Genomic DNA, 14,093 nt, shown 5'->3' with positions numbered 1-14,093 from the left:
ATAATAGCTTTACAATATAATATCTCACTTCTCAGTTGCTCGAAGTTCACGTTTAGGGAAGAAGGATGAAGGCTGCTTAGACATACACACTGAAACTACAGGTAAATGATTAATGCTACATTTGAGTCCCTTCATTTCCCTTCATGTACTCTTGCACTGACACACTCACAGATATGCGCACAAGTACACTTGCTCATGTAGAAAATGTATGCGGATATCAAACTAACAGAGGAGAAGATAGGAGATCAGCAGGGGCGACTGTTCATCCTGCATGTTATCAGTTAGAATGATCAGTATCGGTGTTCAGAAGAGCACAAACAGTGACAGACCATGAACCATCTTCACAAAGGAAACCTTCTGACACGTCCCACACGGCCTGGCACCGATCCAGAAACCTTCTCTCAGAAAGACTCACTTCACGTAACGAGATGAACTGAGAGGCTATTTTCTGCTGCACACTCATGTAAACTGCACAAACAAGTTTTCATGAGGAGGCAATTTTTGGCTTGTTTTACAGTCTGGTGTAGTGAGATTTAAAGTTCTCTCCAGAACACCTTCTCTAGAGGGCTGCTCTCACTTCGTTTCTCTGTGAAACACCAGTCTAATAATCAAATTTTCCAAATGTGAGGTGGCTTAGCAATATTTCTATGTTCATAGGTAACTCACAATACCATAATATCTCATGCACTATGTTATAGAAAAAGGTCTGTGTTGTGGTAAGATGTTATTCTCTAGCTTTGAACATGTACGACATCCCTTGTTTTTCTGATCTGCTTGTCTGCACTTCCAGCTTAACACAGTTTAAGACGTCACAATTTATTTACACTTTCATTTTATTAACTGTTCAGAAGATTCTGGATTTCAAGGCCACTCAAAAGGATGATGATATGTTCACATATATATATATATATATATATGTATAAATAGTCACTCCTAGGAACGTATTATCATTATCAAATCCAGATAACCTTCTAAGCACCTTGTTTTATTACAGATATATTATTTGTGGAAAGACAGCTGATGATTCTTTTATAGAAATCTGTGTGCAGAGCAAATTAAATCCCATTCAGCTGCATTACATCTTAGACATCTTATAGAGAAATAAGCCAAAAAGCTGGTGGCTATTGCTGCACACCAGTAGAGATGAGAGAGGCTGTGTTTTGCAGTAGTTTGGTGTGACTTAAGGCTTTAAGGTGACAGATGTTTACGATACAAAATACTGGCACCACATTCATGTTGGCTTTGTAAATGATAATAGCCTGTGAAACTGGCTGAAGTGCGACTGAATGTCAGTGAGAGAGAAGATTATCTCTACAAACCATGTTTTAATAAACACGGTTTTGCTACCAAACATTACCTACAGCAGCAGGGCAGCAACTAATGATTATTATTATTATTCATTATCAGTCAGTTTTATAACAGTGAAAAATACCCTTAACAATTGGTTAAAGCCCAAGAACTCATCAGATGTTTCACCGACAGTCCAAAAGCCAGAGAAACCATTTCATGAAAGTTTTTGAAAAAGAAAAAAAGCTTGAAAATGACTTGTTAACCCTTACGACAGGTAGAGGATACCACTGACTGGAATAACTTCTGTCTTTTCTCCAGTCTCTCCTCAAGGCACTGAATGATAACAGGATCCACTTTGGGGTCAAACTTATTGGCGAACCAGTGACCGTAGTTGAGCAACCAGCGCATCTCAGCTGCACCGAAAATACAAACGCTGCGGACGTGTTGCCCTGAGCAGGGCGGGTAGAGGTTGTCCTCCAGGTACTGCCACTTCACCAGCCTGGTCTTACTCATCAGGTCTGTGATGTCAGGACGGGATCTGGGCACCTCCCCGGGTACACCTGGCAGTCGCACAAGCGTGGCCCAGAAGTGCTCATCTGGGGAGTAGGTGTCGTCTGACCAGGCCAAAAAGTCTTTCACCACAACTGAGGAGTCCACGTGTGCAACAAAGTCCCACGACAGGACGAAGTAGGCATTCCCGGAGAACATCTCGATGCCGTGCGGCGGAGGGGTCTTTGCCTGCTCCGTCTTCACCGGCAGTTTCTGATATTCAAATCTGGCATCTTTCAACACGTACCGAAAGGCGAACCTCTGCTTCTTCTGCTCGCTCGGTCGGCTTGTCTCCAGCATGTTGGCTCCATTCAGCTTCTTGAGCTCGGACACCAGCTCGATGTTGGACCTGAGGGGGAAATCCTGGCCACAGAGGTTGATGACATACTTCCACTTGACCTCTGAGCTCAAAAGGTCGGACAGACAGTTGAGATCAGCCTTCAGTCGACTGATGCTTGCGTAAAAGACGGACTCTCGCTTGGAGGCGATGAAGACGTTGGGCAGACAGCGGGCTAAACCCTCCATGGCTGAGGTGAACTGAGCAGAGGACTTCTGGTCGTAGTGGATGCAGTAGATGTTCGTGGGTGAGTACAGCGCTTTAATGAGCCTCTCCACCATCCACGCAGATTTATGCACAACCAGTGAATAAGCAAGAGGAAAGTCTTTCTCCTCCTCTGTGACACACACATCATCATAACCTCTGGACTTGAGGAAGAACGAGCAGTCTGAGGTGAGGTTGATCAGAGTTTCATCCTTGTCCTCCAGAACCTTCTTTCTTCTGATGATCAGCGAATTCCCCACCTCCACCGGGTCCATGTCATATATACCCTGACAGTCAATACTGTATGTGTGAAATGTCTGAACGCCATCTGAGGCTGCTGCTGGGGCAGATTCAGAAATATCGTTGTACTTCACACTGAATAATAAGAAAGCACACAGAGTCAGCAGCGACAGGAGTGAAGGGAAGAACTTTCTTCTCAGTCTCCGTGGTGAGCATCTTCTATTCATTCTGCGGTGAGAGGAAAGCGTGATGAGGGGGAGTAGAAAGCAAAACTGACTGCAGGGTGAGAAACTGACACGAGAACTGGAAACCGAATGTCTGAATCTGACTGGTAACTTTCTGCATCAGTCTTAAACACACGCTCACCTTACTCCATAGGCAGGTACCGGTCTGCCGAACCGCCTCGCACTCCGTTTTCACCAAGTCACACCCTAAAAGTAGTAAATTCAGACTTCACACACCTGGGTCTGTGCAGACAATGACGCTATTTATTAACGAATAGTCTAGTTAAGCAGGAAAAAAAAATCGAGAAGCAACTCACCGAAGTCAGGAGAAACAAGAAAAGTGAACTTCTCTCCTCCGCGCCATTCCACTTTTTACGCACGACTGGCGCGACATCTATTGACAATATCAGCTTGCAGCGGCTCTGCATTAATCGCATTCCGAGATTAAATTTGCCACGTGGTTTATCCAAAGCATGGCGAGGGTCAAGGAGAAGCACACGCTTTGAATTTCAGCCCGTGTTGTGTGTCGGCGAGCAGCGGACAGCGCTGCGCTCTCATCTGTAACACGGAAAGAAAGAGGGAGGGGCTCAGGGGAAGCCACCGAAAGCTCTCATTTCAGACAGCAGCTACAAAAATGTTGAGAAAAAATGCGTTCGTGTTTAACGAAGACCACCAGGACATAGTTAGAGAATCAGGAGCGCGAGTAAAGGAGTGGAGCTGTGCGTAACTGGCAGATATCCCCAAACAGATATGCAGCTGATTAAAGAGGATGGATGAAAACCTCGTGGCTGGAGTCACCTGAACTCACTAAAAGAAGAAGAAGAAGAAGAGAGAGAGAGAGAGAGCTGCAAAGGCTCAAGGTATCCGTGGCAAAGTCAGGGGGTTTCAACAACCAGTGGGGTGGGAGTCTGGTGTCTAAGGATGGAGAGTCTGAGGGAAATAATTAAGCAAGACATGTTTGCGAGCAAGCCAGATCCTGTTGATATGGCAACGAAGGGGCTGTCAACACCCCATTCAGTCCCTCCTTTGTTTGTCATGACCAAACCAATCTGTCATTGTGTTTTTATGACAGACAGAAGTGGTGATAGCTTGGAATAGAAAACAAAGCTGTCAGCGACATACATACATACATACATACATATATATTTTAAAATGTCTCTAAGGTCAACAAATCCAACAGGAGGCAGACTTGGGAGCTGTATTTAACATCATATCACTTCCTAACAGGTTCCAGTAGGTAAACTTAAAATGATGCTGAACTGAAAGAGAACTGGGTTGATAACTTTTTAAGTCAACAACCGAGTTTGTAAAATTAGATTTCATGTGTGGTGAAAGAGGCACTTGAATGCAAATACATCAGGCAAACTTTTGATGGGTGGAACTGGTCCATTTGAACTTTGGCACAGAGAAGAAACTGAATTATAGCTTTGCATGTTTGTGTGAAGCAAACAGTTACTGATACAAAAATAAGGACAAGGAGTAAGGTGTGGTTTCTGGCATTAAGAGAATCTGCTCCAGTCCTTTGCAGCCTGCAATAGAAACATGTACAACATGCGTGAAATGGATGATGTTTGTTCTGGAAAAGAATAATGTAGCTTTGAAACGCAGTTAAAGTAACAGGTTTTTTTATTTAAGAGGATCTAACCTTCTTCCTCTTATGTCTTTTAATGACATAAAAGAAGAAGATTCGTGTGTATTTTGAAAGCTGTGCATAATATTCTCCGGGACAGATTCACAAATTCCTCTCGGAGATATAATTAAAATCAAATTTTAGCAAAGAAATATATGATTAAGCCAATATGGAAACAAATTTACTCAAGTCACTGGTCTGTCTGACGACCACGGATGTACAGCAGGTGAGGAATCACAGAGGCAGTCGGGTGTAAGTGATGCACAAGCTATAAGCCAAGATGTCACAGGCAAAGTAGATATTGTCAGTGTGAATGTAGCTTATTGGTATTTACAGCCAAATATCTTCGGCACACTTATATGAAGCCGTGACATCAACAGAAACACAGAGGGGAAAGATGAGATGTGTTTTTATTAATGTTCCCTACATAATCCTGCCGTCACTGAGAAAAGTCCTTACTGAACATCTTAAGCCTCCTCAAACTCTTAAAATCATGTTTGCTACACACTTGAGGGAAGAAGACATCACATGAGGCCCCACGTTAGTACAATATCACCGTGCTCATGTTCTACAAGAGGCACTGTGGAGCCAGTTCCTTATCTGTGCAACAAGGGGATTCAGATTGCAACATGCCACGAAGAACAAAGAGACGCTTCTTGATTCTCTGCGGTGAAACAGACAGGCGTTATTTGCATGAGTCTGAAATATGAAAATTCTCCCCGGAGCGAGGCTACGTGATATTTGCTGACTTCCAAAGATGGCCACGTTTTAGGCGGCTGAACAACCCGCTCAGAGAAACTGACCACACAGTATCAGCAGGGTGAAATCTGAATAGCTGTGTTTAAAAAAAACTTAGTGAATTGTTTTTAAAACAGTTGAGGATGAATGATGCTGAAAGTAAGTTTTTAAATGACGACCCAAAATAATGATGAGACCTCTGGATGGAGAATCTATTTGTGAATGTTGTATGAATCCATAAATAACATGGTATAGCCTGGAAATGTGTTTTCTCTGCTCAGTCCAGGAGATACTGCCTCACTAGGCACTCCCTTACTATCTCTACTGGCCAGATTAACATGTTTGGTGGCCCTGGGTGAGACGAACATGCTGTTGGACTGTAAAACCACCCAACCACCCATATTACACCCTCTGTATGTGTTATATTCTTGGTCTCCTTAGAGTTTCCGTTAAAAGCTGTTCTTCTTTTCAGGTTTTCCGCTGCGCACACAGCTGTACATAAGAATATGGACCACGTGAGCATAACAGCATAAACAGAAATAATTAGGACACTGGAGCCTTTTACAAGACGGGACAATATAATCAGGAAATAATGCAGAGATTCAATCACAGTTTGAATCTCATGTAGCAAATCTAAAAAAGAGATTCTTAGACATTAAATAGTGCAGTAATTAAAATATAGGAATATAATATATATAAAGCAAAATATAATGTAATACTGAGGTTTGTAGGTGCACAGTGATACTAACATTAATTCTAGTAATGTTTATGCTTAATGAGAACTGATAAGGACAGGACGTAGACAGGTAATACACTAATATTTAAATAAGTACATACACTGTTGTGATGGGTAAACAGCTTGTAAACAGGTAGTTAAATAAGCATATTTGTATACTGTGAGTGTGGTAAATATATATACAGAGATGTGGTAGTAGTGCTTTTGTGATTAAATATTAACTGGATTCCAAAACAAAGGCACCCAGTGAGTCAAACATTTATTTTTTTCAGTTTCAGTTCTTGTATTTTAATAAATGATAATGAAACATCACTTGTATATGAACAAAAATACAATAAAACATATCAAAATAAATAAGTGTTGAATAGATAAATATTAAAAGTTAATGATTTAAAAAAAAAAAAAAGAAGAAGCTTTATTTCCGCTTCATGCGCCGTGACGTAATGTTTAAAAGACGTATACAGCACGCAAGGACTTCCGCATCGCCATGTTGGTAACGTTACATCAGGAAGAGGTAGCTTGCTAAGCGATTTGTGGAAGCGGCATTATCATTATGGAAAGGATTCTCTGACCACGGCGAAGCGTATCAGTGGAAGTACGTGATTTTTATTGTTTTTATCAGATACTAAATATAAAAGTGTTTAAACAAGGAGCGACGAAATGACCTTGCTTGCTCTGGGCGTGACAGCTAGTGTAGCTAATGCTAATGACATCCTCTGCCGGTAACATGCTAAACATGTAGCTAATGCTAAGTAATAAACGGTAACTGTGGGCGCACAGACGGGAGCTACGAGTCTAATTCATCGGTGTGAATGTGGATATCACCTGTGGTTATAAATGTAGAAGAATATCTGAGTGAGTCTGCATATTTGAGGCTAAAATCGGACTGTATTGTGGTGTTACAGCTGTTAGCTAAACACAGACAGGCGTGACGCTTTGGTCTGCCATTATCCATTAATCCACCTATCTCATAATCTTGCATATTAATCCAACACAGGTGAGGCTGTGAAGGCGTCCTGAGACCATGTTGGCTCGTCTGTTCAGGCTCCACGGCCTGCTGGTGGCTTCCCACCCGTGGGAGGTAATAGTGGGCACCCTCGCCCTCACCGTCTGCCTGATGTCTATGAACAGCCTGGCAGCCAGCAGCCAGATGTGCAGCTGGAATGAGTGTCCCAAAGTGGAAGAGGTGAGGCTGGGGGAGGCTGGGGGAGGATGCTGGTGTGGGTGTGGCAGCTCACCCTAAATGTAAGCAAGGAGATGTGTTAAAAAAAACGTCTGTGTGTTTGTTGTCTTGCAGAAAATCCACAGCAGTGATGTCATCATCCTAACAATCACTCGCTGCATCGCCATCGTTTACATCTATTTCCAGTTTAAGAATCTGAGACAACTTGGATCCAAATACATACTGGGTCAGTATGATGGGATGTTGGCACCACTTCATATATCGGCCAGCTTTGTTATCAGCACCAACGTTATGTTTCTTTTCTCTTCTCTTCTCTTCCCTGCAGGCATTGCTGGGTTATTCACAGTGTTTTCCAGCTTTGTCTTCAGTACAGTGGTCATCCACTTCTTTGGGAAAGAGCTGACAGGCCTTAAGTAAGTGTTCCTAATGCCACTAACACACACTGATAATTCAGCAGGCTCTCCTAATGCACATCTATCTATATGAACATCAAAAAGACAGGATCAGAGTCTTCAGCCCTTTTTAGTTTAATCTTGCTGCAGTTAAATTTGACACTCGTCATTCCTGGTTGACATGTGTCTGTCTTTCCTCCCTTCAGTGAAGCCCTGCCGTTCTTTCTCCTGCTCATCGACCTGTCTAAAGCCTGTGCATTGGCTAAATTTGCCCTCAGCTCAAACTCTCAGGTAAAGTGTTTTGTTGTGAGTGACATGAGATCTTTTGAATCATGTGAAGAATGCAGTTGAGGTAATGCTCCGTCCTTGTGTCTCGTGTCTCTGCAGGAGGAGGTGAGGGAGAACATCTCCCAGGGCATGGCCATCCTGGGACCCACTTTCACCCTTGATGCTCTGGTTGAGTGTCTGGTCATTGGGGTTGGCACCATGTCAGGTAAGGCAGCAGTGTTTTCTTGATTACATTAAGAAGTGATGGTGTTGAATTGAGTGGAAAATGAAATGCTGTGACTAATAGTGTTTTCTGCTGATCTTCAGGTGTGCCTCAGTTGGAGATCATGTGCTGTTTTGGCTGTATGTCTGTCCTGGCCAATTACTTTGTCTTCATGACTTTCTTCCCTGCGTGTGTCTCCCTGGTCCTGGAGGTGAGGCTGATTGGTGACATTAGGGAATATTACAGGCTTGAAGGGATGTGGAAATGAGTTCCCTCCATCTCATAATGAAATTCTCTGTGTGTGTGCGCAGCTGTCCAGGGAAAGTCGTGAGGGCCGTCCAATCTGGCAGCTTAGCCACTTTGCACGTGTGCTGGCTGAAGAAGAGGACAACAAACCAAATCCGGTGACCCAGAGGGTTAAAATCATCATGGTGAGAAAGTGTTCTCAGCTCTGTTACCACACCCTGACAACACATTTGAAAACACGGTCCAGTGTTTTGAAACATCAGTGTGAAGGTGGCTTTTTAGATATAAGAATTCTGAAGCATGTGAAGAAGCTAACGGTGTCATGATCTCCTCCTCAGTCTCTGGGCCTGGCCTTGGTTCATGCTCACACTCGGCTAGCAGCTGAGCATCCAGGTCACAATCGAACAGCGGAGGGGCCCATAGCTAAGAGACTGGAACCTGGTGGTACCATGCTGCCTCTGAAGCTCACCAGGTAAGCCAAGAACATGCTCATTGCATAAAAACATCTGCCTGTAACTGACTCCTGTGCAGTAACCCATCTGATGCGGGACCTTTTCCCTCCTCACCTCCTGCCAGTATGGACCTGGAGCAGGTGATAACCCTCAGCCTCGCCCTGCTCCTGGCTGTGAAGTACGTCTTCTTTGAGCAAACGGAGACTGAATCTTCACTGTCCCTCAAGAGTCCCATTATCAGCTCTCCTCTGACTCAGAAGCCCAGAGTGGCAGGGGACTGCTGCAGGAGGGACTTCTCAGCTCCGAAACCCCAGAAAATCATGAACGGTACCTTAGTAACCAGCCCCACATCCTCAGCTGTCTCAGACTGTAAACCTTCCTCTGAGGCTGGTGCAGCGTTCACAGAGAAAGGTGAGAAATGACATTCAGATAACAATACAGATCACTACATCGCTCACTTTTAGTATATTATGTAAAATAACTAAATGCAAAGGCCTGTTTCTATGGTTTTGAATTACTATACTGTACAAATAATGACTTATATTTCATTATGTTTCTCCTTGTATTTAGAATCTTTTTGTAAATATTGTCACGGCCACTCTCCTCCATGTTTTCTTTTGTGTCGCCTTCATGCATTTCTGCTGCACAAATTGTGACAAAGATTTTAAAGAGCCCATAATCTGAAATAATAAGTATATATTGTCATATGACCTATGGCCCTAAATTGGCCCTGATTAGCTTTATAATGTCTGTACTTACTAAACTCTAAAGTAACTGCTTTGTTTGCCCTACAGCAGAGGAGGAGACTCAGCCTCCAGCAGCCTCAGTGGACAACGGCCCCTGTTTCTCACGTGTTGGGGATTCTCTTCCTCTGACAAACTGTGCTCCTCTAAGTAGCTGTAATTCGGAGCCCCGGACGCTGGAGGAATGCATGGCCGTCCTCTCAGATCCTCAGGTGAGCTGCTAAAACAGATGGAAATCCTCTGTGGGTTCAAAGCAGAGGATGGCTTGAGTTCTGCATTTGTCTGCGGGTTTAAGAATTCCCTGGTTTGCCCTTGTTGTTTTCCAGAGGGGTCCCTGTTTTCTTAGCGATAAGGAGGTGATGAACCTGGTAGCCTCTCGCAACATCCTGAACTATAAACTGGAAGCTGTCCTTGAGACCCCAGAGAGGGGTGTGGCCATCAGGAGGGAACTGTTATCGCCCAAACTGGCTGTTCACTCTGCCTTGGCCGGCCTGCCTTACAAGGACTACGACTACTCTAAGGTCTTGGCCACATAAACATGAATTTATCTATTTTGGTCTGTGTGTTCCTGCTGCAGCTGCATGCTGCTTATTTAGTCTGCAGTCCTTAATGTTCTCTCCCTGTAGGTGATGGGCACATGCTGTGAAAATGTCATCGGCTACATGCCGGTGCCAGTAGGAGTGGCTGGTCCTCTTCTATTGGATGAAAAGCAGTTTTACGTTCCGATGGCGACCACAGAGGGCTGCCTGGTGGCCAGCACGAACAGAGGATGCAGGGCTCTCTCTGTAAGTGAGGGGGGTCTGGCTCTAGCTGTGGCCTACTCTGTGTGTGTGTGTGTGTGTGTGTGCTGACTCTGCTGACTTTCCTGTCCAGCTGAGCGGGGGTTGCCGCAGCAGGGTCCTAGCTGACAGCATGACCAGGGGTCCTGTGGTGAGGCTGCCCTCAGCGTGCCAGGCTGCAGAGGTCAAAGTGTGGCTGGAGACCTCGGAAGGATACAGCACGATCAAAGAGGTTTTCGACCAGACCAGCAGGTCAGTGGACGTGCGGTGCTAGAAAAGGCTAACAGAGTGATTGAGGGTATTTCCGTGACATCTGTTAAATGTTTTCACCACATTGCAGATCGTACAGACCATAAACGAACATTTGCTCTTGGTAGGTTTGCTCGTCTGGAGAAGCTGCTGGTGGGCCTCGCCGGGAGGAACTTGTACATTCGCTTCCAGTCTCAGACCGGAGACGCCATGGGCATGAACATGCTCTCCAAGGTACGACCAGATCTTATGTCAGCAGTTTAAATGCAGGTTTTGCTCCTGTCTCTCTCTGCACAACGTCTGCTTGTATCTCCAGCACTGTAAATACTGAAGTGTCTGTGTGTGCTGTGGTCCCCCAGGGGACCGAGCAGGCTCTGCACAGACTCAAGCAGCAGTATCCAGACTTGGAGGTGCTGGCGGTCAGTGGCAACTATTGCACTGACAAGAAGTCTGCTGCCATAAACTGGATCCTGGGCCGGGGAAAGTCTGCTGTGTGTGAGGCCACCATCCCTGCCAAGGTGGTCAGAGAGGTACAGCTTACTGAAACCAAACTCCTCTGCTTGTATTTTCAGTAGTGACGCTGGAATTTGCACGCTTTCTGGCTAAAACCAGTCATGTCAGTAAAGGATCAACCCACTCTTTATTCACTCATTTAATCCACACTGTTTCATAGAATCGTACGTTTCTCCCTGAAACAAGCCATTCATGTATCTGCAGGTGTTGAAAAGCAGCACAGCCGCTCTGGTGGAGCTGAACATCAACAAGAACTTGGTGGGCTCGGCCATGGCCGGCAGCATCGGGGGCTTTAACGCTCATGCAGCCAACATTGTAGCAGCCATCTACATCGCCTGTGGGCAGGTAAAGCAGCTCTTCTGTATTTTACTGACAATTTGGCAGAAATTCTAGATAACACACGTTTAAGTGGTGAAACAGAGAACATTGTATTTTGAAAATAGACATTATATAGAATTAGACAAAGAAAAAATAAGAAAATGATGCAGTAAAGGCAGATCAGAGTGTGGAGAGCAGTATGTGATGTAGTTACAGTAACAGCCTGTGTGATAGTTGTGATAACATGGTTTAATAAAGCAAGTAGACAATCTGTCATTGACATCAGACCGTACATCCAAGAAACATTCACTTTGCAGATTTTATTTTAATATTAGAGTTGTCTGTTCTTGGATCACCACATGCTGATATTATACTGTTGCTTGCTTCAGGACCCGGCTCAGACAGTGGGGAGCTCCAACTGTATCACTCAGATGGAGCCTGCGGGCCCAGAGGGGGAGGACCTGTACATCAGCTGCACTATGCCCTCCATAGAGCTGGGCACTGTGGGGGGAGGCACCAACCTGTCGCCACAGCAGGCCTGTCTGCAGGTAACGTCACCTGTGCTTCATTTTATCAAGTGTGTTGTTAATGTTTGTGTTTTTAAACGTGGGCCCTGTTTTTCTATTCATTAGTTTTTATATATTTTGGGTTAAAAATGACTGGTTTGTACTGAAGGTTTCTGAATTAGTCTAGTAGTTCGCTGCAGCTAGTGAGTAACTGCATGTGATCAAAGTTTATCTATTATTGTTTAGTCAATTAATTATTAGACAAACTCTTTGTCAACTAAAACCACCATGAAATTACTAAGTGATCTGAACAAGCACACGTATTGTCATCTTTGTGGTCAAATAATTATTTCATGGATAAGTTTAAAGTAAATCAGAGGAAACGGACAAAAGATATTATAGTAGCAAATGAAGAAAAATAAATATACATGCGTACTGAATATGTAAGTTTCAACCACTCTGATAGCATTTAGTGATTTGCAGACAGTGACTGTGAATGAATCAGGAAGCCTTTGGCTGAACAGTCGTGTCCATCTGTGCCTGTAGATGCTTGGTGTCCAAGGTACCAGCTCCAACCAGCCAGGCGAGAACGCCCGTCAGCTGGCCCGTGTGGTCTGTGGCACCGTGCTGGCAGGGGAGCTCTCCCTGATGGCTGCTCTAGCTGCTGGACACCTCGTCAAGAGCCACATGACCCACAACAGGTCAGATATTTCGCTCGTGTTCTTTGTGAGTGTTACAGTTTTCCCCTGTGACCGCTGACTCCTTTTTTTCTTCCTGTTTCTCGCCTCTAGATTGAAAACAAACCTGTCAGAAACACCTTTGTCAAAGTCGGAGACACCTGCGTGACATCAGCCGTCGACAGTCCCTCTTCAGAGCCTGGAGGAGCGCTCCAGCTGACGGGAGACAACCGGAGAGGGGCGAATCGTGTCCCAGCGACGTGGATCTGAAGGGAGATCTGTGGGTCGTGGACGTCCAGGTATTAAAAGGACTAACAACCAGACCCAACACATGCTGAGGACCACAGACGATGTGTGCTTGCTTTGTTTGTCGCTCGGATGATCACAGACGTTCTGGGCTGAGATGTAATGCTGCAGTTACTTTTGTGTGCCATTTGTCTGCAACTGAGCATTGCAGTAGTGTTCTGGAAAGCCTTCGTTGTTGTTAGCACTGATCTTTCAGACAACTGTGAATTATGGATGGCTTTGAAATGAGCAAAACCCGCCATGTCTTGAACAAATATCGTTTGCCCGTTAAAGGTGGAGTCAGTGATTCTTATCAAATACATTTGTTTTCTCAAATTCAGTATCTTCCCGTGGTCTCCCGTCTGTTCTGGTGTGTGCTGGAAAAAAAAAAAAATGGTGTTGGCGCACAGCCTTGGGAAACAAAAGTGGCTTGGAACAGTCCACATAACATCATTCCAGCTAATCAGCAACAGGAAGCGTTTTTCCTGGAGCACAGAACAGGGGGAGAGGGGAGAGGGGAGATAAAGAGGGGCGGTAAATGTGGCACATGCTAACCAGCTACATATCAACCGTCTGTGTCCAGAATCAGACTCCACCTTTAAGAGCCAGAAGACCGATCGCTTCTCTCATTAGCTATGAAAAGTTCCCCATGGGTTCATGTATGGTTTTGTATCTGAAATGCTTGAAATGACATCCTCAGACGACAGCGGTCTGTTTTTCTATGAGAAATTGATCTTTGCACTTGCCAAACGCTTGCATGAGTCAGTGCTGTTACCGCTGTAGAGTTTAAAATGCCTGAATGTATGTCGTCCTAAATCAGGGTTGTAGGTTATGGCTTGCACGGCCCTTCCTCAGTGAAGGTGCTACTGTATACCGTGTATACTGTAGAGTGAACGTGGAGGTTTTTGTCACAAAGTGATTTGTCTGGACTCAACTAGACGACGTGTTCCAGGCTTGTTGCTTCTTTGTGTTAAGGCAAATGGGAAAACAAAGCCATATTAACTAATAATAAACCTTTACGGTACTCTTCTGTGTGTAGAACTATAGGAGGATTTATTGGTGGAGGTAAAAGGCTGTTTAAGGCATCGCTGACTGCAGATACTGCTGGTTCTTGTATTGTCCTTTTGGGGAAAAGCAGTGAAGCTCAGATGTGGCCTTACACACAGTATTTCTGGGAGACGTTGAGCCATAGCACGCTCTAGGTAGAATATTCAATTCTAAGCTGTTCTTTTGAAGCTATTTATTTAATAAATGACACTACGTTCCACCATCAATGACGTCTCGTTTGTCTTTGTGCAACATGAACAAATGG

General features: G+C 44.5%; 2 protein-coding genes across 3 annotated transcripts; one reads left to right on the top strand and one right to left on the bottom strand.

Moving 5' to 3' along the window:
- Positions 1–871: 871 nt before the first annotated feature.
- On the bottom strand, positions 872–3,044 carry LOC139219006 (beta-1,3-galactosyl-O-glycosyl-glycoprotein beta-1,6-N-acetylglucosaminyltransferase 4-like). The gene is made up of 2 exons (XM_070850772.1): positions 2,987–3,044; positions 872–2,848 (listed from the first exon to the last, which is right to left on the bottom strand). Exon 2 carries the CDS (start codon positions 2,845–2,847, stop codon positions 1,549–1,551), a length of 1,299 nt encoding a protein of 432 aa, XP_070706873.1. The 5' UTR covers position 2,848; positions 2,987–3,044; the 3' UTR covers positions 872–1,548.
- A 3,378-nt stretch (positions 3,045–6,422) lies between these two features.
- Positions 6,423–14,055, top strand: LOC139218632 (3-hydroxy-3-methylglutaryl-coenzyme A reductase-like). 2 transcript variants are annotated; one of them, XM_070850275.1, is made up of 20 exons: positions 6,423–6,543; positions 6,946–7,134; positions 7,246–7,357; positions 7,457–7,544; positions 7,730–7,814; positions 7,911–8,016; positions 8,118–8,224; positions 8,325–8,444; positions 8,598–8,731; positions 8,836–9,122; positions 9,509–9,666; positions 9,781–9,975; positions 10,081–10,239; positions 10,328–10,485; positions 10,611–10,716; positions 10,842–11,012; positions 11,200–11,340; positions 11,703–11,861; positions 12,366–12,520; positions 12,611–14,055. In XM_070850275.1, exons 2-20 carry the CDS (start codon positions 6,973–6,975, stop codon positions 12,663–12,665), a joined length of 2,658 nt encoding a protein of 885 aa, XP_070706376.1. In that variant the 5' UTR covers positions 6,423–6,543; positions 6,946–6,972; the 3' UTR covers positions 12,666–14,055. The 2 variants fall into 2 exon arrangements, with proteins under 2 accessions (XP_070706376.1, XP_070706375.1); XM_070850274.1 differs by having other exon boundaries at positions 9,506–9,666.
- The last annotated feature ends 38 nt before the right edge of the window (positions 14,056–14,093 follow it).

The sequence above is a fragment of the Pempheris klunzingeri genome, chromosome 19, assembly GCF_042242105.1.
Source record: "Pempheris klunzingeri isolate RE-2024b chromosome 19, fPemKlu1.hap1, whole genome shotgun sequence".
Taxonomy (NCBI): domain Eukaryota; kingdom Metazoa; phylum Chordata; class Actinopteri; order Acropomatiformes; family Pempheridae; genus Pempheris; species Pempheris klunzingeri.
The sequence above is the reverse complement of the archived record's forward strand: the minus strand, read 5'-3'. Positions and strand labels throughout refer to the sequence as shown.

Coding starts and splice junctions, on each gene's coding strand:
- LOC139218632 (XM_070850274.1), top strand. CDS start 6,973: ATGTTGGCTCGTCTGTTCAGGCTCCACGGCCTGCTGGTGGCTTCCCAC. Junction 7,545..7,729: donor AAAGAGCTGACAGGCCTTAA/GTAAGTGTTCCT, acceptor TCCTCCCTTCAG/TGAAGCCCTGCCGTTCTTTC. Junction 11,862..12,365: donor CACAGCAGGCCTGTCTGCAG/GTAACGTCACCT, acceptor CTGTGCCTGTAG/ATGCTTGGTGTCCAAGGTAC.
- LOC139219006 (XM_070850772.1), bottom strand. CDS start 2,847: ATGAATAGAAGATGCTCACCACGGAGACTGAGAAGAAAGTTCTTCCCT.